Below are 25,251 nucleotides of genomic sequence, written 5' to 3'. Positions count from 1 at the left end.
AATCTTGACGTCGCTGCTTATCTCCAGCATGCCGAAGGTCGACAGCTCGCCCACCTACGTATCAAGAACCAGGAGCGTACCGAGTGCCGACACTACAACCTCCGACGATGCTTCGTCGAGTACCAGCTCGCTAACCGTGTTTGGGTTTGGACCCCAATACGTCGACGAGGACTCAGTGAGAAACTATTGCGACGTTATTTCGGAACCTACAAAATTATCCGACGTGTTGGTGAACTGGGCTATGAGGTCTTGCCAGACGGCATTTCATAGTCAAAGTGGCGCCGGGCACGATCTGAAGTGGTCCAGCTAGTTTGTCTGAAGCCCTTTTACGCACGCTGACGATTTTCCTTATTTTGTTGTTTTCTTTGCTACGAGTGCTTTTCTTTATTACTTTCGTTTGTTTGCAGCATCGGGTGGATGCTTTTTAAAAGGGGGGTATTGAGACGTGTACTTGCTTTTATCGGGCAACACGTCTCACCAGCTAACAAATGCTATCGCAAGGCGCAGGATGCACCTGCATGTATCGGAAGTTTCTGGAATATTATCGATGGTTCCATTCGCTGTCTGTGACCGAACCTTGTGAAAACTGATTGCATGCCTGCGCGACGCGAATAATGTAGAACTTTGTGGAAGACATGTGGGTCCCAGCGATTAGTCTGGAACATTTGACGATTGATGTATAAAAGCCGACGCGCATGACCCGTTGAGGAGAGTTTCGACGATCGCCGACTGTGTTCGCCACTCTCGTTGTGCTTTAAGTGTAGCCTGTTTTGTGCGCACCGTTTGCCCAATAAAAGCTAGCTTTGCCTTTCACAGTATTGCTACTGTGTTCTTTGACCGCGCGGGCATTAAAAGCAAGATCATTCGAGGGGCCAGGATCCCTCCGATGCCCAAGGAATAATCAAGGATCGTCGTGCGGCCCAGAGGAGGCCTGTGCATGTGTGGACCTACCGCAGTCGCCGACGCCATATGGCTACCGGGCTCGATTCGGTGTCGAGAGACACCGACATGATGTTTTCCAACTTTCAACGAAGCATGATGGTAATCAGCACACAAACAGGGACAACGCTGCACGCTGCTTCGGCATCAAGGGCATCTCCGTCGTCGGTCAACGTTTCGAGGTGAGTGCTCTCGAGGCCATCCCCCCCTACACGTGCAAGGGCGTCATCCGAGGCGTCTTCCTTACCGACGGGCCCGCGGCGATCGACAAAAACTCGTCAGCCCATGAAATCCCACGGCGCTGGGTCCCAAAAGAATCAAGAACACCGGCAGCGTAGTGGTCCTTTTCGAGGGGTACCGGGTGCCGAATTTTGTCTCCTATGGCGGCACTGTCGTAAGGTGCACTTTATTTCGCAAGCAAATGGACGTGCGTTACAGCTGCGACAGACTCGGGCACTGCTCCGAGGTGTGCCCTTCGCCCAACGACGCCATCTACAGAGGATGCGGAGGAGAAAACCCCTGCGCCTAGCATAGGTGCGAACTCAAATGCAAGTTGTGTGGTGGCGACCACCTTACCGCCGCCAAGGAGTGCAAGCGACAATTTCAGACGCCAGATCTCATCAGGCGCAGACGCGGGAACGCTAGACGCGGGAACAGTATGTGTTTCACAAACAAAATGTATTTTCCTTTGAATCCACATTATAGCTTTGTATTTACATTGTATCCACCCCCTCTGTAATGCCCTCTGGGTCCTGAGAGTATAAACTAATAAATTTTAAAAAAATTAAGTGCAAGATAAGACAGAACTGGCATCTCTTCAGAAAAACCATGGAAATGCATCACTTAAAGCAAATGCAATGCAGCTTACCACTTGCACTGCATTCTTGCTCTAATGTTGCTGCAGGCGCTCCTTCCAGAGTGGGTAGTGACACGGACGCTTTTGCTCCTTTGCTGGATGCTGGCATGTCCATGGGCTGGCCTGCCATAAAAATGTACAGTTGATTTTCACAGGTGCAATGCGTGTCACCGCATAAAATATGAAACTAGTGCTGAGGCATAAATGCAAGAAACAAAACACTCACTTGTACTGTCTATGACTTGCATGACGTCGTCTGAACCGTCATGTGCTGCTATTTCAACAAGGCACACCTCTTTTCTTTCTTCAATGCTTGTCTTCAATGCCTTCAACAGTTCTACTGTTTGTTGATACTTTCGCATTGGCAGTTCCGCAACAAGTGTCGCAATATTTAGGAGAATTGTCATAGCTTGTCTATGCTTCTGACACTCTGACATTACCTTTCTTGTAGCTATATCAGAGACCACGTTAGCGTGGCCTGCAACAGTTGGATCTCTGGCAAAGAGTCGACAAGACTGACTATAAAAGCTTCTTGTCCATCTTCTTGGTGTTGAGTTGTCGAAGAACATTGGTAGACCAAGCTCCTTACGGTAAAAGAATGTGTGTCTACATGGTAGGCGCATTGCTTTGGACAGACTACATGAGCAGCTTTCCTCAGACACTTCAAGGTGAGCATACTGTTCTAAGGAATCTATTTCATTTGCCTTTTTCAGTTCCTTGGAAACTATAGCAAATGCATATGGTGTCAAGATGTTGCAGTATTCTTCTTCACAATTTGTTAAATTTCTCACCACTGGGGCCTTCAGCAAGGCTTCCATTGCTCTCTGATCCCGTTCAAGACGCAGACTGTTCACAAGAGTAAGCAGGTCAGAAAACATCTCGTGGAGAGGCGCATACCGCTTGACAACTTGCATTATCTTCTGATTGATGGCCTCAACACGATTATTTGTGGAATTTCCAAAGGTTGTGGCTTGATGTTTCAAACCTTCCACCCATTCATTGCGTATCGGGTGCCAATTTTTATCGAAATGTTGAAGAACCTTGGCACAACCAGTGTTCTGCAAGCATTTATAGGTCTCTTGGTATTCTTCTTCAGTTTGAGAGTAGCACAACTTCTGCAATAATTCCAGAATGTGCATCCTCATCTGACTAGTGACAGCCATCTTCTCTATGGTCAACTCCCTTTTAAATGTTCGCAGGACATGAAATGAGCATATAGTGCTGACTGCACAGGGAAACACATTCTTCAAGGTCTTTCTTTCTACAAAATCTTTGTTAGTCATAATAACTTTAGTGTCCGTGGTTGACTTGTTGTTCACATTAAACCTTGAAAACAATGCTTGTAATGTTGCCTCGTCCTCACCTGCACACAATATCAATGCCACTATTTCACTCTCACCATTGGAATCCTCCACAAGGACAACATACAATGGCATCCGTTTATCATTACTCTTGTGAATGGCTTCAACAAAAACAATCTCTGGAAAGTTCTCATATGCCTTTTTCATGTCACTATCTGGGTAGAAAAGGGCAATCAGCACATCATCACTATCCACAAGCATTTCCATAGTGCCGCCAGATTCCTGCACACGGGAGGCAATGAAGTCAAGCGTTGAGCCTTTCACTTTCTCCGCCTGCATCTTTGTCGTTAAATTGTGAAGGTCACGCAGGAGTATTCTCTTCCCACCATTGAAGAAGTGCCCTTGTATGCATTTCTTATTAGCTTTGAGTGCAAGAAGTTTCTTCGCTTCTCCTGTTTCCTCTTCATTGAGTCTTCTTTGGCGTGGCAGGTGCTGGAAACATTTCTGCAAGGAAGAAGAACGAATTCAGGAGCTCATCTACTGCTGCATGTATTAACATTTTTTGTTTGAAAGAATTGACCGAGGGCCTCAGCGTTCTTGTTAGACGCAACCATATGAAGCCAACAGATATCAAGGAAAGCATAGCGGGTAGTATTTGTAGTTTTCAATTAAAGTACAGTTATAGGATAAAGGGAAACTAATTTGTTGATTGAATGGCAGTGTATTAGACATACCTCACTCAACGTGTGAGTGTGTTGGTCAACAACTTCAATTACTTCCAAGCATTTCCCATCTTTGGTGGCAAGGAAGGAAATGTGGGCCGGGCATTTGATTTTGTATGTCCTGCATAAAATAGATACATAGGAGCAGTGAAGTTACATTCCTCCTGCCACATGGATTCACGGCTTTCCACGTGGTGTACGCCATTCCTGCACTAAGCTATACCCCCCCAACGCCATTATTTCACGATTTGTAAGACGTCAATAAAGTGACTTAAACATGCGGAGGAGTCAATAACTTACGTTTGTTTAGGAAGAACACCCGTTGACTCGGATTTGTGCGTTCTTCTGCCGTGCTTACAGCTGTACGTCAAACTGTAGTAGGTCAGGTTCTCGTCAATGGGGCGTGTGATGCCTTTCTTTCTTGCAGCATGAACGGTTCGCGACTTACTAATCCAAAATTCGGCGTAAACCGTGCGCTCATAGTCGGCTATTGCCGATCGGAGTTCCTTAAACGAGGAGAACTTTCGTCCCGCTTTCATGGCATACAACGCACACACAACGACGTGCAGACTTCCGAAGCAGGTACTAGACAGCGCACATCTCAATCGTTCAATGTTCGCTAGCGCACCCGACCGACAGGGGGAACTACCCCACTACCCAACAAAATAAAGCTGATGTGTATTTTGTGGTCTGGTCCACAGAGTAAAGTGAGAGTTTAGCCTGTGGTCTGGTCCACAGAATAGGCACTGCGTATGCTAAACACCTACATGTGGTAAACCTGTAGTCTACAATATTTGGGTAAAGGAATATGTAAGAATTTAATGGCAATACCTCAGCTTCCTGCTTAGTTCTTCTGGCACTCTCCTGGCGAGGCTACTGGAGAGCGCGTTCTAGAAAAAATTCGAGCAATAACTACAAATTTCAAAGATCCGTTTGAACTGCAATAGTCATAAGAATAATGCACACTAACGTAGTATAAGATGATATTTTCCTCTTGTGATTCTCTTTACCACGCCACGCCGGATAAAGTGGAATCCGCAGTCGTGAGGATAACGTGAGCCATGTTGGTGGGTGCTTCGCCGTATCACAAATTTCACGAGCAGGTAAATAATATCTATGCTTCAAATTACGTTGCCGAGCATAAACTGTTTGCGGGAACTGAATACCCGCTTTACGCCAGCTTCGCTTTAGCGTATACTGAAATGTCTTGGACCGGCACAAGATCTTGAATTGGGGAAACCTGCAGCTGTAATTAGAGCTACATGCACTATAACGTGACAAGATTTTAAGGGACTCTAAAGGGTAAAATGATTTGTTCTTCATTAGCAAATTACCGGTCTACAATACCAAAAACGCCACTCTTACAATGATAAGGCATTTGTTAAGCCAGAAAAGCGCAAGAACGAAATACGGGTGGCGACATCTACTTGAGTTCCCACACCAGGGGGCTGTGACGTTTTGGATTTTTATGGCGTTTTCTAGGGCCTACTAAATATATATAGCGGTACAGATTGACTAAATTTTGTTTTAATGGAACCAAATAATAAATTCTAAACCTTCCCTCAGACACGCGGCCCAAATGCGAAAACAAAATTTGGAATCCCTGATATCACGCAGACGTACAGGCACTGGGGTTTTGTAGCGAAATTCAAATAGTGATACTTGGACCTTCATTTTTTTATCTAATATTCAAACTATTTTTCTGAAGTGACTGCCTGCAGGGTTCTCAAACAATGCTTCATTAGTTTAAACTGATTTATTGTTTCGCTTTAGTGTCACTTTAACTTGGGTGCTCCTACAGCTGGAGCACAGCAACTCACGTGAAATAAATCCCAATGTTCTATGGAGAATCGCAATCTTCTCAGTGCTGTTTTTGCCCACATAGTAAACATTCCACGCTAGCTGCCTTGAATATGCAAGGTGGCTACACCCAGCGACACTTTATGAGAGTAGTTCTACCTACTTTCGCCACAATATCTTATATCTGAACATACGCCATGATTGGAGCATACACATGTCCATACTTTACGTACTAAGAACGATTTCCCTAGAAGTACTTCGTCATGTGCCCGTCTGGAACTCGTCGTATATCGTACAGAACAAAGCCCTTTATAACTGCATGTCCCTATGCTAGATAACAAACCCCCTCGACATTGAAAAGTGAAATACCATAATTTCATCAAAATGTCCTAATGAGATAGGCGCTAGATGTAATGGCAACCATACCAAAGGCTATCGTCATGTATTTAAAGCCTTCTGTGCCAGTGGTAGCTGAGCGGCTTCGACTATACCGCACATGTCGCATTTTGGATAAGCCGAACTCGAATTCACGGCCGAAATTCTGACAGCGTTTCCTTCATTCATTTTCAGGGATTATTTAGCTATTTAATCTCCGGCAATACCATACGACGTTGCTCCACCCAACCGCAAAAATGTCAAACATCGTAGTCACGTGGGGCTAGAGTGGGCAAATGGAGCCGGAACGTTTGTTATATTGCAATATGCGACCCATTGCGGCCTGTTTCTCCGCAGTTGGTGGTGGCAGCACCGTCGCGCGCACGGATGCCGACATCGACAGCGGTCCACTCGCAAATCCGCGTCCCTCCGCAGCAAAGCACCCAACGCCAGCCACCCCAGAACAGACATCTTCTACCCCACCCATGGGTAGGTGTCTTTTTGTTGTGGAAATGTGTTAACAATGCTTGATTACATGGTAATTTCACTCTTTCTTTCCTTTTTTTCAACAAGAGTGGTTGAAGGGAGGCTGCAGTTTAAAAACGTCAATGTCTTAAGCGTTTAGACTAGTTCGGGATGAATTTTGTGCAGTTATGAAAATGACCATGTCACCCTTTGAAGACCTAAGCACACTGCTCATTGGCTTCAACAGTAAGGTCAGTCTCAGGACGTTTTCCCTTTTGTAGCGATAGCTATATTACGCCAGGATTTGGCCTCTTCGTCGTCGCCGCACTTTGAGCCGTGGCCGCACTGTGACGTCACACTACGGCCCTTGATCCTCCAGCGATTCGGCTCGTCGCGGTGGCCGCGCGGCCACCGCTCCTGCTGTTGGGCGCTCCCTGCGCCCTCTGTATGACGTCACACCCCGCGCACCGCAGCGGTGATAACCGGGAATATAGAAGGAGAGATCTCGCGTCGCTGCCGCCATAGTTGAGGCCGCAGTATAATAACAACATGTCTAACTACAAGCGAAGCTTAAGCGCAGCCGGGGGTCTTCAGCTATCGCTATTCCACTAGGTTTAACCGAAACTAAAGCACATCCAATTTTTAAAAATTTTTAATACTCATAGTAGTGAAGTTTAGGTGATAGATAGTATTATAATTTAACATATGCTCTAAGAAAGGCCTAGGAACATAATAGTCTTAAAATATCACGGCTCCAACAAATTTCGTATTTCCACCATTCGCTTCAGCTAAATACACTCTTTTTGCTTTGTGTAAGTTCCGAACAAGCGTATGACAACTCGGGATGGAGCGGCTGCCTCCGATTTTCATATTAGCGCTCGCAGATTGTTCGTACACTTTAGGAACCGCTTATCTAAACACAATTCTTGTTTTCATAAGCGGGTGTTACATTTCAAAGCGGTCCTGAACCACCTCGTGCTGAACCCTCAAAGAGACCTTGGGACGAATATCTTGCCTTCCAAATATATTGCGTTCATCGTGGTTCAAAGGCTTCCTTCGCAATTATACGGCAGACACTTCACAGTTGTCACGGACCACCACTCAATCTGCTGGCGCATTAACTTTTGTGATCCATCTAGTCGGCTTTCGCACTAGGTCGTTATCACGAGTGAGATTTCGCTGTGTCGTACAAGACCGGACGGCCCCATGTTGACGATGATTGCCTTTCAAGTATGTTCATTGATTCCACGAACTGGGACGCTGACTACGTTTGAACACTATCTTGCTTCCCTGGCACCTGCTTTGCTTTCCCGACAGCGATGCGTTCAAGGTTCAGAAGCTGAAGTACCCAAGTTTCAGCCATGGTTTCCCGCAACGCGATATTCTGCTTTTGCACGTTCGTTTCGCGTCCGCGATGGTTTAATCTACAAAAAGAACTGCACTACAACTGATGCATCCATAAGATTGGAGGGTCCGGAGAGCCTTCGCTCTTTTGCTGTACTTATCATGCGCGATGACCCCACCTCAAGCCTCCTGGGACCAGCACGGTCTCTGTACTGGGCTCGAGAACGCTCTTATTGGCGAAAATGCGTCATACAAGCCAACAATACGTTGCCAGCAGCACTACGTGACAGTGTCATAAACACGCGAACAAACATCCTGCTAGTCAAACTCCAACCTGTGCTGCCTCCAATTCGCCTTCTGAGCAAGCTGGCCTTTTCCACGAGCTACCGCGGGTGAAAACTGGATAGTGGCGTGCGTTGACCGCAGTACTTGTTACTGCGAGACGAAAGCCATTGCTGCTGCGCTCTCTCTTTTTTTCCTTCGCTTCATAATTCCCCGTCAAGGGCAGCCTCCAGTGCTAGTCAGCGACCATGGGCACTGACAGCAGTTCACTGCAGATGTGGAGGAGCTCCTACTCTTGTGAGCTCGTACCTTCTCACATTCCATTCTCTACCATGCCCTAACACATGTGCGTACAGAATGTGCCAGCCGAACGCTTATGCTTATGTCGAATCGAATCATAGGAGTCAGAATGAAATTATTTCCTTTAGGACGTGCGCTTCCCATCCTGTAAGGCACCCGATCACTTGCTACAGCCCATTCTTTCCTCGGTATGCGCCCCGGCCTCGTTTCACCCTAGACACCGCCCTCACAGTGTCGACTATACTGGCGATCCTCCTACAACAGAGACACCCTGTCGTGCTGACGAGGCTCGTCGGCTTGCTCGTCTACGCACGCTAGCTTCGCATGATAAATCATACACACGACACAACAGCTGCCACTGCGGCGTTGTCTATACAGCTAGTTCTTTGGTCTAGTTGTCGACCCCGACACAGAAACGCGGTCTGTGAACACAAATTTGTGGCGCACTATGATGGCCTTTTTGCCATACTCGACCATGTCATCAGGATGAACTATACCACAGCTCGACTCACCAAAGCACGACGTTCTGCCCCGACGGAAGTAATGCCGGGCTAAAACGATACACCCAGCGCAAACCCGCATGACTCGCCCAGAAGGGTGCGTCTGTATTACTGGTTTTGGTATGAACTCTTATTATTCTGGCATGTTGTGTTGAATTATGGGTTTTTACGTGCCAAAACTACGACTTGATTATGAGGCACGCCGTAGTAGGGGACGCCAGAAATTTGGACCACCTGGGGTTGTTTAACGTGCACCTTCATATTGTGTTGAGAAGAACGTCATCAATAATCAGAACTTCTTATTTTCGTTGAAAACAAGGTTGTTTTCAACGAAAACAACCAGGTTTTACTTTCTAATTACCCGAGCAAAACAATAACAGAGCCAAATTCCTTAATATCTTCCCAGACCTCCCAGACGACGCGTGCTACTCTGCTCCCATCGTCGCACTACGCTTTCCTCCTCGCCACTACACTCCGCGTTCGCTTTTTTATGTTTGGTGTTACGCCGCTGTCGACGCCGACGCTTGCCGAAGGAGCAGGAGCGAAAGAGCTGTGCTGCACAAAGATCAAGGAGATGTACACGAAAACATTAGAATCAATACCCTGTATGGTATACCTGATTATGTCAAGCAGTGTAGGTGACTGTCACTGACCCGTTTCGATGTGACTGCAAGTAAACGATCATCGTCATCATCATGTATGAAAGCGGCTTGCTTCCTTTAGGACGGTCTGCAACGATGGCTTGTTGTTCCCGTTGCATTTGTGAATGTTTGCTGATTCATTTATTCATTTTGTTCAATGTCCTCACAGGCTTCCTCCGGGTGGAGTAACGCGTGAGGGGGTTAGAAAAGATTATATACACGCACACACACACACACACACACACACACACACATATATATATATATATATATATATATATATATATATATATATTCAGAAGCAGAAGTCCACTCATTATATAAAGTTTGGCAGTGTGAAACCGAAAGTTATACAATAGTTAACAGCAGAATTAATAAACGTTGCTCATATATCGTCAGGCTGCAGCAAAGCAACTACTCTGGATATGCGCTCTCATTTCTTCGCGTTATGTGTCATACAAAAAAAGAGTACACATGACGATGTTTCTACGCCAACACAACTTAAAAAATAAATCAACGTTATGTAATCTGACTGCTTACTTTACATCTAAAGTCTCTTGATGAACAAGGTATTCAGCATAGCAACAATACCTAATTATAAAAGGAATATGTCATAATTACGCAGTTGTTTTATGTGAAATATACAATGAATGTACGATTACTGTGGTTTTAGCACAAAAACCATGACTTGAATATGAGGCACGGTTGATTATCATGCATCCTCCGGAAAAATTCTGACAGGTCAGCTTCCACGTGCGCTCAATGCACGGGACGGTGACGTTTTTTTCGTTTGCCCCCACCGAGATGCGGCTGCCGAGGTCTCGAAATCAATACATTCAAAATCAATACATGAGTAAATAAATAAACAAATGTTCCTGAATAAACGTAACCATACTCGTTATTTAGATGAACAAATATGGAAATAATAAGCGAATAAAATGACTTCATTACTTTAGTACATTATTAGGCGCGGATGGCAATATTCCGGCGACAACTGAACAAATATTCAAAGAATTAGGCGAATAAAGGGACTTCATTACTTTGGTAATTATTAAGCGTGGATGACAATATTCCGGCGACAACCGATGTCTGGACGTTAAACTAAATTATATTGGTGAAAATCAAGCCTTTGCTGTAAGCGAATGCGTCACCTAAACTACAGAAACTAGAAAAAAATCACAAACCACACGAACTTGGATGCCCAAGTCAGCCACGCAAAACCAGTGTAACTGATAACCGCATTTCTGGGTGAACGACGGATGTTGGCGATAGCGGTGCTATCGCATGGGCTGGCGCGACGTTCCCACGTTTGCACCCCACACCAATGCATGGCGTACGCCACTCCTGAACGCACTTTTAACTTCGAGTACAGTGTACTTCGGCGGCTCCGTTTTGCAGGAGACGGTAGATTAAAGTACATCCAACTATTTAGTATAGGTGCCCCGAGATGAGCCGGAGTTGCTTGCCTCAACCACCGCCGAATCTTGGTTCGATGTTCAACTAGTACCGCCTCTCTAGTTAAGCCCACAGCAAGAAAAATATTGAGTACGCACCGGACAAACAGCACCCTACTGTCACCAGTGTATTGCTGTCGAAGCATCATGACACAAGCTTAAAGCAAATGAAACTGTCAATTGAGCACGAGCAAATGAAAAAGCACAGGAAGACGCCTTTGTAAGAAGGCAAGAAACAACACAGATCACGCCGTTTAAGCTGGTTTACGGCTCGAACCAGACGACGACGCTCGACGCCATGCTGCTGCACGTCGCTGAGGAGGAGAATCTTGACGTCGCTGCTTATCTCCAGCATGCCGAAGGTCGACAGCTCGCCCACCTACGTATCAAGAACCAGCAGCGTACCGAGTGCCGACACTACAACCTCCGACGATGCTTCGTCGAGTACCAGCTCGCTAACCGTGTTTGGGTTTGGACCCCAAGACGTCGACGAGGACTCAGTGAGAAACTATTGCGACGTTATTTCGGAACCTACAAAATTATCCGGCGTGTTGGTGAACTGGGCTATGAGGTCTTGCCAGACGGCATTTCATAGTCAAAGTGGCGCCGGGCACGATCTGAAGTGGTCCAGCTAGTTTGTCTGAAGCCCTTTTACGCACGCTGACGAAATTCCTTATTTTGTTGTTTTCTTTGCTACGAGTGCTTTTCTTTATTACTTTCGTTTGTTTGCAGCATCGGGTGGATGCTTTTTAAAAGGGGGGTATTGAGACGTGTACTTGCTTTTATCGGGCAACACGTCTCACCAGCTAACCAATGCTATCGCATGGCGCAGGATGCACCTGCGTGTATCGGAAGTTTCTGGAATATTATCGATGGTTCCATTCGCTGTCTGTTACCGAACCTTGTGAAAACTGATTGCATGCCTGCGTGACGCGAATAATGTAGAACTTTGTGGAAGACATGTGGGTCCCAGCGATTAGTCTGGAACATTTGACGATTGATGTATAAAAGCCGACGCGCATGACCCGTTGAGGAGAGTTTCGACGATCGCCGACTGTGTTCGCCACTCTCGTTGTGCTTTAAGTGTAGCCTGTTTTGTGCGCACGGTTTGCCCAATAAAAGCTAGCTTTGCCTTTCACAGTATTGCTACTGTGTTCTTTGACCGCGCGGGCATTAAAAGCAAGATCATTCGAGGGGCCAGGATCCCTCCGATGCCCAAGGAATAATCAAAGATCGTCGTGCGGCCCAGGGGAGGCCTGTGCTTTTGTGGACCTACCGCAGTCGCCGACGCCATATGGCAGGCTGCCGGGCTCGATTCGGTGTCGGGAGACACCGACATGATGTTTTCCAACTTTCAACGAAACATGATGGGGATCAGCACACAAACAGGGACAACGCTGCACGCTACTTCGGCATCGAGGGCATCACCGTCGTCGGTCAACGTTTCGAGGTGAGCGCTCACGAGGCCATCCCCCTCTACACGTGCAAGGGCGTCATCCGAGGTGTCTTCCTTAGCGACGGGCCCACGGCGATCGGCAGAAAACTCGTCAGCCCATGAAATCCCACGGCGCTGGGTCCCAAAAGAATCAAGAACACCGGCAGCGTAGTGGTCCTGTTCGAGGGGTATCGGGTGCCGAATTTTGTCTCCTATGGCGGCACTGTCGTAAGGTGCAATTTATTTCGCAAGCAAATGGACGTGCGTTACAGCTGCGACAGACTCGGGCACTGCTCCGACGTCTGCCCTTGGCCCAACGACGCCATCTGCAGAGGATGCGGAGAAGAAAACCCCGGCGCCCAGCATAGGTGCGAACTCAAATGCAAGTTGTGTGGTGACGACCACCTTACCGCCGCCAAAGAGTGCAAGCGACGATTTCAGACGCCTGATCTCATCAGGCGCAGACGGGGGAACGCTCCCGCGCCTCCAACGCCGAACATTTCCCGCGCATGCAGGGCGCGAATCAAGCCCGGCAAGCATCACCTGAACGCCAATACGGTCGCAGCCGCTCCCGGTCCAGGGGACGATCCAGGTCTGGTGGCCGCTCCAGGGGTCACACCAGGAGCCGCTCCGTCTCCAGGGCCAGGTCGATGTCTAAATCCCGAGTCCGATACAGATCCAGATACAGTTCTAGGGGCAGACCAGGTTGCAGAACCTAGCCAGCATCTGGACCTCAGCCCACCTCCACGTGTTTGGGGAAGCAGCCGACCCTCCTTTGGGCCGATCTGGCGCGTCCCAAGCTCGGTGCCAATATAGAAACTGCTCAGGCACCTCGTAACGACCCGCACCCAGAGTAAGCTAGGGACGCGGAAATCATTCGCTTACGCAAAGAGAACGACGACCTCAAGACCACAATCAAGAGGCTAGTTAAAGAAATGGCAGAGATTCGGAAACTCGTTTCGAATGCGTCGGATAACGGTGCGCCAGGCAGGACCACAGAGACTCCAATCCCAGCCCCAGTAGACGGTACTGCGACATCCTCCAAACGCAAAGCAGTAGTAAAACAAACAGGTGAATCGGGAGCGTTGTCCGCAGAAGTCAGCGAGATTAAGCAAACTCTCATTGGGCTGGCAGATGGCCTCAAACAAGTCACTGCTAGCGTCAGTTGTCTCACCGATAACGTTCGTCAAATTCAGGTTGCACTCGGAGACCCCAGCAGGGGCCTCGGAGCTCTCGCTGGTCGCATCGACGCCATTGAAGCGCGAACGGCTTCATCCGCCTCCGTCATACAACCGCTTACCGTTCCCGCCATACTAAAGGAAGCTAGACTTCAGTATAGAACCAGAGTGGCGAGAGGAGGTCCCAGTCTATGCCCAGCCCTAACTACTCCGGTAGGTGGGAGTCCATCCGGTCCGCCATAATGGATAGGTCCAAAGAGAGTTTTCGTATTTGGCAATGGAACTGCAGGGGGTATTCTAACAAAAAAGCCCCTCTGCAACAGTTCTTCAGTTCTTTCACTGTCAAATATCAAGTAATTGCTCTGCAGGAAACATTAGTCTCCGCCGCATCGCTCCAGTGCTACAGGGCCGTGTCGGGCCTGCCCGGGGGTGAGGGATTTGCACCTTGATTGATAAAAGGCTGACTCATCTCACCCACGACCTGAAGCAGGCGAGTGGTAGAATTGAAGGTGTAATGGTTGAGATCCTGCTCGACGTACCACAGCATAATCAGCGCAGAAACAGCATGTTCGTCCTCAATATCTACAGCAACCCCAGGCACCCACGCCAGTAGTTCAAGACCATCCTCAAGAAAGTGACCGACTTGGCCGGCCCTTGACCCTTGGTCGTCGTCGGTGACTTCAACGCACCTTACGGCATCTGGGGTTACGTCTACGACACTACCAAGGGGCGCAATCTGTGGCGAGACGCCAACGAGATGGACCTCACTTTGGTCACTGACAAGAATTTTCCTACGCGCATCGGCAACTCCGTCACCCGGGACTCGACACCGGATCTCGCGTTTGTCGGAACGTTGAGGACGTGGGCTGGGAGAACACCGCTATGGAGTTCGGCAGCGACGACTACATTCTCAAGACCAACTTCAAGGTGTCTCGTTGTAGGATCAAGGAATTCACGTTCATCGATTGGGACCGCTTTCGCAAAATTGGCGAAGAACCCGGCAGAGCCAGGGCACCCGCCACTCTCAAGGAATCGTGTGAAGGCATACGGAACGACGCTTCCGCGGCTACCAAGAAAGTGGAAACCGATCTCGACGTCGAGCGGATGGACAGCAGACTAGCCCAACTGATCGAGGCCAAAAACGCCCTGCTCCGCTGATGAAAGGGTCAAAGGCTCAATCGCAGGCACGAAAAAAGAACTCCGAGCTCAACAAGGTCATCGATGACGACTGCAAGGTGCTAGGCCAGCAGCAGTGGGACGAGCTCTGCGAATCCATCGACGTACAGATGCGCAGCGGCAAATCCTGGGGTATGCTGAAGCACCTTCTCGACGAAAGCTGCTCAAAGTCAAATCAGATGAATACGTTCGCCCGGGCCCTTCACGAAGCTACGAGGTCTCACACGGTCGATAAGCTTGTCTCAAACCTCGTACAGAAGTACTTGCCCGTCCGTCGCGACGGAGATCCAGTCACCCAACTCCCGGAGTACCGAGGCCCTCCACGCCCCGAGCTCGACGAAGACTTCTCCGTTGCCGAGGTCAGACAGGCCATCTTCGCGCTCAACCGCAAGTCTACGCCGGATCCAGACGGAGTCATCAACAGAATGTTGAGAAACCTCGAGGACACGTCGATCGTGTTTCTGACCGTCAAAATCGACGAGTCCTGGAATAACGGCGTTGTTCTTGCAGAATGGAAGATGGCCAGCACGGTGCTCTTTCCCAAGCCCGGCAAGGCACCAAACATCGAGAACCTCAGGCCGATTTCTCTAAGGCCCTGCGTTGGCGAAGTCAGGAGCGCGTCGTCCTCAACAGGGTCAACGGGTACCTCGATGACAACGAGGTTCACACGTACAACATGATAGGCTTCCGCACCGGACACTCGACGCAGGATGTAATGAAGCTTATAAAGCATCGGATTGTGGATGGCCGTTCTAGAGACGTGAAGGCGTTCCTGGGTCTGGACCTCGAGAAAGCTTTCGACAATGTGCTCCACAGCTTCATCGTAAAAACCATTTCAGACCTGGGTCTCGGTTCTAGATTCCATAGCCACGTCAGCTCTTTCCTAACGGACAGAAAGGCTGCGCTTTGCATTGGAGACTTCCGCTCCAACGATGTGCCCCTCGGAGGGCGGGGCACTCCTCAGGGCACCGTCATCTCACCCACGCATTTTAACATCTGTATGATTGGTCTTCCCGAGAGGTTGGCACGCGTAGAGGGCGTCAAGCAACCATATACACCGACGACATCACCTTATGGTGCTCCGGCGGCTGCGAGAGCGGAGTCGAAGAATCCATGCAGGAGGTGATCGACGTGATCGAGGAGTATCTCCGCCCCACCGGACTCTGATGCACCCCCGCCAAGTCGGAGCTTCTGCTTTACAGAAAAGAGAAGGGAGCCAGACCGAAAGATTGGAAGCGAGTCTCCGAGAGCAGCATCAGTCTTCGCACTTGTGACGGGGGTTGATACCCAGGGTCGACCTTATTCGGGTCCTGGGCATGCTTGTCGAATCCAACGGCTGGAATGAAACGGCTCTCCGCAAGATCATCGCAAGGACGAACAACGCTTTCCGCCTCGTTTGCAGAATAGCAAGCCGGTACCAAAGAATGAAGGAAAAATATCTCAAGCTTATCAATGCCTTCGCACTATGTCACTTTACGTGTAATTTCTATGCACAATTGACTCAGAGCGGAGCGAGACAAGCTCAACGCTCTCATCCGCAAAGTGGTCAAGAGGGCTCTCGGACTACATATCAGGACCCATACCGAGGATCTCCTAAAACTGGGGGTGCGTAACACTGCCCAGGCGATTGCCGAAGCCCAAGAACGCGTGCAACTCACTCGCCTGAGCACCACAGCGGCAGGTAAACACATCCTCGAAGAGCTGGGTTACAAACCTGCGGGATTCCCGATGGTCAGTACCCCGATACCTGGGTGCACTCGAGACAAGTTCGGAGGGATCCCTGCGCCCCGACACGTCCATTCCGTCCATTACGAGGGCAGACTCAAGGTCAGAGCAGCAGCCATCCTCAAACAGATCAAGCAACGAGACATTAGAGCGAGCTTCTTCGACACCGCGGAGTAGAGCGATGGAAAGCATTGCCATCGTTGTGGTCGACTCCAGCGGCAAGATTTCGAATAGCGCCTCCATTCGCACTTCAGACCCCGTAGTCCTTGAGCAAGCCGCCATCGCCATCGCCCTGCTAGACGGTCGTGGGTGCGAGATATATAGCTATTCCAAAACGGCAGTTACGGCTTGTCAGAAGGGTTGCATCGCCAAGAAGGCTGCTCGTCTTCTTATCAGCTCGAGTCGATATGCTCTCAGGCATCATTCAATCCACTGGTTTCCCGTTCACGTAGGGTCGGTGGAGGGTGCTCCCCCCGAACCTCAATGAGTCTGCTCACGAGGTTGCGCGTGACCTCACTGACCGCGCTTCCTCTGCAAGAAGCAGAGGAAGCGCGGGAGCGTCCTCTGCGTCCCTCCTCCCTACGGTCACAGGGACGTCCTGCTACTCACAACGATTGGAGACATAGTTTGCGCTTTTTAGACAATCACAAGGAAGGAAGACAGGACAGGCGCAAACTAACAACTGAGGCTTATTTGAGAAAAAACACTTAAATATCAGACCAAGCCAGCGCAGGCGCTTCAAGGTATCAGCAGCATAAAAAAAACAAGAAAAACCCAAAATCAGAAATAAACCGTGGCGTGGCTCACCTAAACATACTATCTAGAAAACGTGCCTCCCTATTGTAAAGGGCAACCCAAGCGTCTAAAAAGCGCAACCCATGTCTCCAATTAAAATGAATCAACTTGCCCAACAAAACATTCTGCTAAACTCACAACGAGTGTATTAAATTCTTCTACATGTCTAGAAGGGTCTTTTCACCACTTAACCCCAAGTTGAATAGGGCGCAAGCCGTTTCGCTTAGGCTTCTGCATACCAGCACATATCCGTGTCTGTCCGTTCTCCACGAGGCTGACCCGGACGTGTATCGTGAGGACGCCTGCTCCTCCTGCGGCTGGACCTCCACTCTAGCGCACAAGCTCTGAGAGTGCGGGTCGACATACACCAAGTTCATCAAGAAGGAGCGGGACTCGCTTCTGCGTAGCCCCCCACTAGAAAAGCAAATCCTGGCTGTCCGGCGTGCCCGCGACCGGGCTGGTGGGCTAGACCCGCGGGTCCTGACGTGGGACTAGCCGGGTGCGCAACGAGTTCGCGTCCTCGACGGACCTGCAATAAAGTTTCTTCACTCGCTCACTCACGACATGACAATACACAGTGTAAGCATAGGGAGGTCAGTCCCACCGCTCGTAACCAGGTGTCAACATTGGAGTCGGGCATGAATTAGATGGTAGCTGGCCCATGCCGTTGTCGAACTTATCCACGCTGAGGACGTTCTTGAAGGGGAGGACTGCTTCTCATTGAGAACGAAGAATATGGGTTTATTCACAGTATCTACATAAGGACATGACACTTCATCATTCTAGCATGACTGCGAGAAAAAGTACCCTGAGCCGCCGCAGATCAGCGGTTTATAAACATTCAGTCCTCCATCGATCCCTAGGTGAGAGAACCGTTCCACCAGTCATCGTAGACGAGCCGCCTTTGAGCCGGAGGGCACACACACACACTTCGCACGAGGTAAGATGGTCTTCGCTGAACTCGGGTCTTACGTCAGGAACGGCGGGTGGGACGGGGCCTCCAAATACGTTCCTTCAGGAACTCCCGTACTCATGGCAGAGCGCGTCGGAGGTGGCGTGTTCAGTCCCAAAGCCTGGTTCATTGAACTCTTCTCGGCAATCCCGCGACGAAGAGTCGAGGACGCGGCGTATTGTCCTCCGGACACAGTAGACTACGTGACGCCATTTGGCTAGAGGATGATGGTGGCTTTCCAGAAAAAGTCGACGCCGCTCTCGCACTTGGCTGGCAAAACTTGCACCTCATCAGGCCGTTCTTAACAGCGCCTCCATAGCCCGGAAAATCTCGACTGTCCAGCGCTGACAACCGCTGCGCAGGAAGAGAACGGCTGGTGGCCAGGGAGTGATGCCTTGGCTCGCAACGACCACTTGTGTAATGATGTCACGCCCCAAAACATCCAACAAGGACAGGCAACTGCAAAACGAACCCCACAACACGGCTCTGCGTGGCGATGACGTATCTTGGATCTCAGTTTAGACCCGCTAGGCTTCAAAGAAAGTATTAGCGCACAAACTAAAAATGCGGCGTTTCGCTATGCCACTTTTTGAAGCAATTTTGGGCTGACTAATTCAGCAATCATGGAGGGAATCCTGCTAAATGAGATGGGATCTGCTTGGCTGAACAAAATTAACAATATAGTATCCCTAAAATTCAGGCAGACCCCTTAAACGCAGAATTCAAATTAGCCTGCTCAAACCATCCGCATTGCTATTGAACTTTACCTTCTTATATCTAACGGAGAATTAGTATTCTTTGAGAGTGAGGCTCCATCGGAGCAAGCGGCCACCTTTATTTCATTTTTGATTGAGCCACGTCAGAAGACAGCGGTCGGTCTCGAAGATGAACCTCGCTCCGCACAAGTAACACGACAACTTCTGCGCGGCCCAAACTCAACAACCGCATTCCTTCTCTGAAGCGCTGTAGGCTTCCTCTCTTACAGTTAGTTAACGGCTGGCATAGAGAATAGGATGCTCCTCGTTATCGTCGCCCACCTGACAAAGTACCACGCCCATACCTGTGTCACCTGCATCGCACTGAACTATGAATTCCTTTGTGAAGTCTGGCACGCGAAGCACAGGACCAGAAACCAAGAGTGTTTTAAAACTTAGGAAAGCATTCTCTTTGTCCTTATCCCCGTGCACGCTTACCGGTGCTCCCTTCCGGAGGGGGTCGGTTAATGCACTTGCCATTTGCGTGTAACTCGGAATGTACCGTCGATAGTACCTCACAAGTCCCAAAAGTGAACGCAGGTTTGCTTTCGTGCGTCGCTGAGAAAACTCTCCAGTCGTAGCTGCCCTGGCCGACAACACGGCCCAGATAAGCAACCTGCGAACAACCAAATCTACACTTTTCTGCTTTTATCGTTAAGCCGGCTTCCCTCAACTGTGAGAACACCTGTTTGAGATGCGATACGTGTTGTTCCCAGCTGTCCGATGAAAAATGCTACATCATCAAGATATGGCAAGGCGGACTCCTACAAGTCATTTAGGACAATGTCCTTTAATTTAGAGAAGCTAAACGGTGCGTTCTTCAGCCCGAAGCTGAGTGCGAGAGGGCGAAAAGTGCCTACAGGTGAGATAAATGCGGCATAGTGGGTGACACTGAATGGGAACTTGCCGGTACCCCCGCAAGAGATCTATAGTTGAAATGTATTTAGCAGCGCTAACTCTTTCAATTGTAAATTGCTGCTCTCTTCCGAGACTGTTAAAAATTACTTTCGTTTTCTGCAGATTAATTTTTAGACCCACTCTTCTGCTTTGCCTCTCCAGGTCAGTGAGCATGCATTGCAATTGGTCCCCTGAGTTACTAAGCAAGGCAATATCACCAGCGAATCGCAAGTTACTAAAGTACTCTCCATTAACTTTTATCCCCAATTCTTCCCAATCTAGGTCTCTGAATACCTCCTGTAAACATGCTGTGAATAGCATTGGAGAGATCGTATCTCCCTGCCTGACGCCTTTCTTTATTGGGATTTTGTTGCTTGCATTATGGAGGACTACGGTGGCTGTGGAGCCTCTATAGTTATCTTTCAGTATTTTTACATACGGCTCGTCTACACCCTGATTCCGTAATGCCTCCATGACTGCTGAGGTTTCGACGGAATCAAACGCTTTCTCGTAATCAATGAAAGCTATATATAAGGGTTGGTTATATTCTGCACATTTCTCTATCACTTGATTGATAGTGTGAATATGATCTATTGTTGATTAGCTTTTACGGAATCCTGCCTGGTCCTTTGGGTGACAGAAGTCTAAGGTGTTCCTGATTCTATTTGCGATTACCTTAGTAAATACTTTATAGGCAACGGACAGTAAGCTGATCGGTCTATAACTTTTCATGTCTTTGGCGTCCCCTTTCTTATGGATTAGGATTATGTTAGCGTTCTTCCAAGATTCCGGTACGCTCGAGGTCATGAGGCATTTCGTATACAGGGTGGCCAGTTTCTCTAGAACAATCTGTCCACCATCCTTCAACAAATCTGCTGTTACCTGATCCTCCCCAGCTGCCTTCCCCCTTTGCATATTCCCAAGGCTTTCTTTACTTCTTCCGGCGTTACCTTTGGGATTTCGAATTCCTCTAGACTATTTTCTCTTCCATTATCGTCTTGGGTGGCACTGGTACTGTATAAATCTCTATAGAACTCCTCAGCCACTTGAACTATCTCATCCATATTAGTAATAATATTGCCGGCTTTGTCTCTTAGCGCATACATCTGATTCTTGCCAATTCCTAGTTTCTTCTTCACTGTTTTTAGGCTTCCTCCGTTCCTGAGAGCATGTTCAATCCTATCCATATTATACTTCCTTATGTCAGCTGTTTTACGCTTGTTGATTAACTTCGAAAGTTGTACCAGTTCTATTCTAGCTGTAGGCTTAGAGGCTTTCATACATTGGCGTTTCTTGATCAGATCTTTCGTCTCCTGCGATAGTTTTCTGGCATCCTGCCTAACGGAGTTACCACCGACTTCCATTGCACACTTCTAATTCGTTCCTCAATGTTGGGTATCGGGTACAGCTGATCCCTAGTGATGGCATTCAATTTCCTGTACTTAACACACGGACGAGGGTCCTTGTTAGGGGTTTCTACCAGTATTAGCGATGACGTGTAGTCACTCTCCGTGGGCTCAATAGCTCCCAATTCTAGCATGCGCTATATCTCTGCCTCCATTATTTCTCTCTGTCTTGGAGACACCCTGTAAGGCTTTGATCTTACGGGTTCGGTTGATGTCAGCTCTATTTTATGCTTTATTAGTTCCTTTCTACCTGGCCAATCGCTGAATCTCTCGTGATATTCCCCCAACACCCCTTTTAGCTCATTTCACTGCTGGGGTCTAAGAGCGTGCGAGCTTACCGAACATTCTACTACTTCTTCTAGGCCGATTTCACAGCTGGAGGTGGCCTTATACTCCTTAAACTTGGTACTAGGGCCATCCTGCTCTCTGATCTATTTATGACTTCATCAAATTCCAGTGATATATCCTCACCCCCTTCCTTGCGACCGGGCATTTTAAGAGTACAGTTAGTATCTGAAAGTTTGCGCAGCTTCTTAACGGGTCCATCCCAGTGAAATTCAAACTTGTTATTTCTTGAAGGTTTGAAAATCATTACCTGGTCTCCGGAGTTAAATGTACGAAGCCTCGCATTCTTGTCGTAACAGAATTCCGCGTTCTTTTGAGCTACTGCCATGTTCTTTCGACTAGGTCTTCGGCGGCGCTTCGCCATATTAACAGATTTAGCACATGTTCAACCACTGTTAGACTCTCTCCTTTTTCCTCCCACATCTCTCTTAACATTATCAGTGAATAACGGAGTGTCCTCCCATACACTAGTTCTGCTGGCGAGAACCCTGTATCCTCATGTGGAACCGTTGACAAAGCAAACAAAGTTGCCGCAAGACAGTTCTCCCAGTCCTCCTTGTGCTCGTAGCAGAGCGCCCGCAAAACTCGCTTAAGCATTGAATGCCGCCTCTCTACACTTTTTGACTGAGAGTGATAGACGGAACTGTGTATCAGCATTACCCCGCACTATTTCTAGAATGTGGGAGTCAGTGCGCTGGTGAATACTGAACTTTGATGCGCCTGAATTTCAGCTGGAAACACAACTCATGCAAATACTGTCAAAAGCGCGTCTACTTCTTCGGTGGAGCTGAGCTCTTTCAGAGGGATTCCTTCTGAAAAGTTTGTAGCCGAACACAGCATGATAAAAAGGTACGGCTGACCCGATTTTGCTTTTGGTAGAGGCCTTACCGTGTCTATAACAAGTCGTCTGAAAGGTTCTGTTATTAAGGGCACTGCCTCTACTGGAGCTTTCCATGTCTCTCCTGGTTTACCCAAGCGCTGGCAGGCGTCGCAGGATCTTACAAAGTTTTCTATGTCTTTGAAACAGCCAAGCCAGTAGTATTCCATAAGCAATCTTTCCTTTGGTTGGCTTATGCCTAGGTGGCCGGACCACCCATTTCCATGGCTGAGACTGAAAAGGTCCTCCCTGTATTTAGTAGGCACGACTAACTGATCTAGAATCCTATCCTTGCGATCTCTGTAGGGCCGATACAACAATCCTCCTATCTCTTGTATCGCCACGTTGCGCCTAGCAATGCCTTCTTTAGCTGTGTGATGTAATTTAGCTAAGCTGTCATCATTCTCCTGCTCGGCTGCCAGTGACTCTCTGTCCACATGTAAGAACTGATCAAAATTCTTTGAGGCCGGTGATAATAACGGCCCTGTCTCGTTTGCGATTGCGTCAGCTTGCTGTTCCTTCAGGCGTGAACTTCGACACCCTAGTGATACGATCTCATTGTGCTGGTCAGCTGGCATGCTTTCCTCAACTGTCTTTTTTTGTCCCTCGCGCCTCGCTGAGATTCGGGTATGGAAGTTATCTCTTTTTCTACTTCCGCCAGAGCAGCTTGTGCATTTTCAGCCGAAATCGACGCGATTTTACAAGCTGGGCCTCGAGCCAATGCCTGTACTATACGCTCTCCCAGTTTAAGCTCTTTTTTTACGCAGTAACCGATTCAAACGATTCGAAGAAATGTCAGGGTACTGTAGTGGTTTAAATTAGAAAACTGCAGCCTTGGTCACTAGCTCCCCGAATGGTGCACTGATTTTGATTTTGGCCATGGGCAGACACACGCTGTGTTTTTCTACAACCTGTTTGATCCATGCGTCTTTTCCACTGAAGTCATCTACCGTCACGAAAGACGGATGGACATTGTCCATCGTTGAGGCACTGTCTCTTAACACCCGGCATAGTTCGCCATTAGCTTGCAAGTCGTGAAGATATGGGCATAAAAGTTCAATATTCTCCTCTTTTTTATCTACTTAGGAAAAAACTACGCTAGGCTTTCCGCAGTTCACAGCGGTATGTCCCAGTTTGTGGCACTTATAGCAGCGGGTCGGTCTAAAAGATTTGAATGTTCTTTTCTGCTCTTTTTGTACGGTTCCCCATTAGGTTTCTACTCACTCCTTTGTGCGGGCTTTTCCTCCACGTCTGCAGGCTTCGATCGTCTAGTCTGCGAACCCCTTTTGAACGGAAATGGTTTCCGCGGTCCATTTCGACCGTCCCAATTACCGTCCTCGGCGTTCAGCTTTATACGCGTTGCGTACTCGTCGGCTAATTCCGCCGCCCTTTCCACAGTGCTTACATTTCCTCTGTCTTGCACCCCCAGCTTCACAGATGGTGGGATGCTTTTGTAAATCTGCTCTAGACTCATGCATTCAATGATGCAGTCTCTGCTCTCGTACCCTTCCGCGCTTTTCATCCACTCGACTAGGTTTGCCTTTGTGATATGTGTAGTGCGCGACATGGTGCGGTGGTCGGGAATGACAGAAGCAGACGACAAGGAGCGCGCGAACCGAGGCGACTTCCGTGTTGGAGGTGGAGAGAAAACGACAACGCCGAACAAAGCCAGCACGCTGCGCAAGAAAAGAAAGCAAGAAGAAAATGCCAACCTATTAGGAGAGACCACGGGGCGTCAACCAACCAATGAGAAAACGACTAATCGGCCACAGTGGGAGAAAAAGCGAGGCGCGCTGGCAGAAAGGGGAAGACACAGGGGGAGACGCCGGGAGATTTCCAGGAAGAGTCGCCAGGAGAACGTCGACCGCTGGACCGGGAGTTGAAGACGTGCCCTCGGGCCACCAGGACTGGTCGTGAAGCCACCAGGACTTCACCTGACCGTGGCCTCCCGCCAACCCATTCCTGCGCGTCACCATCTACCCGAGCGTGCCGCCAGCTGCTCAAGGCCGGCGAGCTGCTGTGCCCGTCGGCAGGACTAGAGCAGTCGGTCTATGGGCCCGAGTTCTACGCCCAGCTGCCTGGTCAAAAATTGGAGGACGCTTAAGATTCGCCTTCAAGAGTGGGACGCGACAGCGTTCCCGTCGACCCGCCAAGGGGTATAAGACAATGCGCTACGGCACAGCGATCACTTACGATGCGCCCCGCATCGGACTTAGCGCCCACCTATCACGCGGTGAGCGTCGAGCAACGCAGCGTTCGCTGCGGCAACGAAACGTGCGCCTGAGCGAAAGAAACGAACCAAAGAACTCGGTGTCTCGGAGGGGAAACGATCTACGCCAGCCAAACGTCGTGATCGGCCCGGGCAGAGAGATAGATAGTAATCTAAACCGGGAGCACGGCGAAGCGTCGTCAGGGGAGAGGGAGTGCCGCGACGCGCCTGGCAGCGGTCCCAATGCGCGCGCGGCGCGCCTCCTGTCGGGGCAGCGCCGTACATTGAGAGGAGGGGGTCTTCTGTGTTTGCCGCAAGATGGCTCTGCGTGTGCGGAAAGCGCAGAAGAAATGCAGCGGAAACGCACTTCGCAACTCGTGTAATTGTGACTTCTGTACGTTACATGTTCATAATTACCGATATACACCGCAGTATAACTTTCCACGGCTCGTTTCGAAGGCAACACCGCATTCACTAGAGGCGCGTTTGCACCGCTTGGAAGCATCGAACTCGTGGCTGAGT

The 25,251-nt window shown here is 49.0% G+C and overlaps 2 protein-coding genes and 1 pseudogene across 9 annotated transcripts in view; 1 reads left to right on the top strand and 2 right to left on the bottom strand.

Annotated features, from left to right (window-relative positions):
• The window catches only part of LOC139050390 (uncharacterized), a 527,729-nt gene that overhangs the window by 361,274 nt on the left and 141,204 nt on the right, over positions 1 to 25,251 (bottom strand). The gene's annotated exons all lie outside the window — the stretch shown is intronic.
• The window catches only part of LOC139050487 (uncharacterized), a 144,771-nt gene that overhangs the window by 42,935 nt on the left and 76,585 nt on the right, over positions 1 to 25,251 (top strand). For 2 of the 3 annotated variants that reach the window (XM_070526931.1, XM_070526929.1), the window contains exon 7: positions 6,351 to 6,482. The exons of the other annotated variant lie outside the window; for it this stretch is intronic. In XM_070526931.1, the coding sequence (XP_070383032.1) occupies positions 6,351 to 6,482 (132 nt within the window). The remainder of the gene's footprint in view (positions 1 to 6,350; positions 6,483 to 25,251) is intronic. 3 annotated transcript variants of the gene reach the window in all.
• Positions 1,829 to 5,817, bottom strand: LOC139050804 (uncharacterized; annotated as a pseudogene).

The sequence above is a fragment of the Dermacentor albipictus genome, chromosome 10 (genome assembly GCF_038994185.2).
Source record: "Dermacentor albipictus isolate Rhodes 1998 colony chromosome 10, USDA_Dalb.pri_finalv2, whole genome shotgun sequence".
NCBI classification, from domain to species: Eukaryota; Metazoa; Arthropoda; class Arachnida; order Ixodida; family Ixodidae; genus Dermacentor; species Dermacentor albipictus.
The sequence above is the reverse complement of the archived record's forward strand: the minus strand, read 5'-3'. Positions and strand labels throughout refer to the sequence as shown.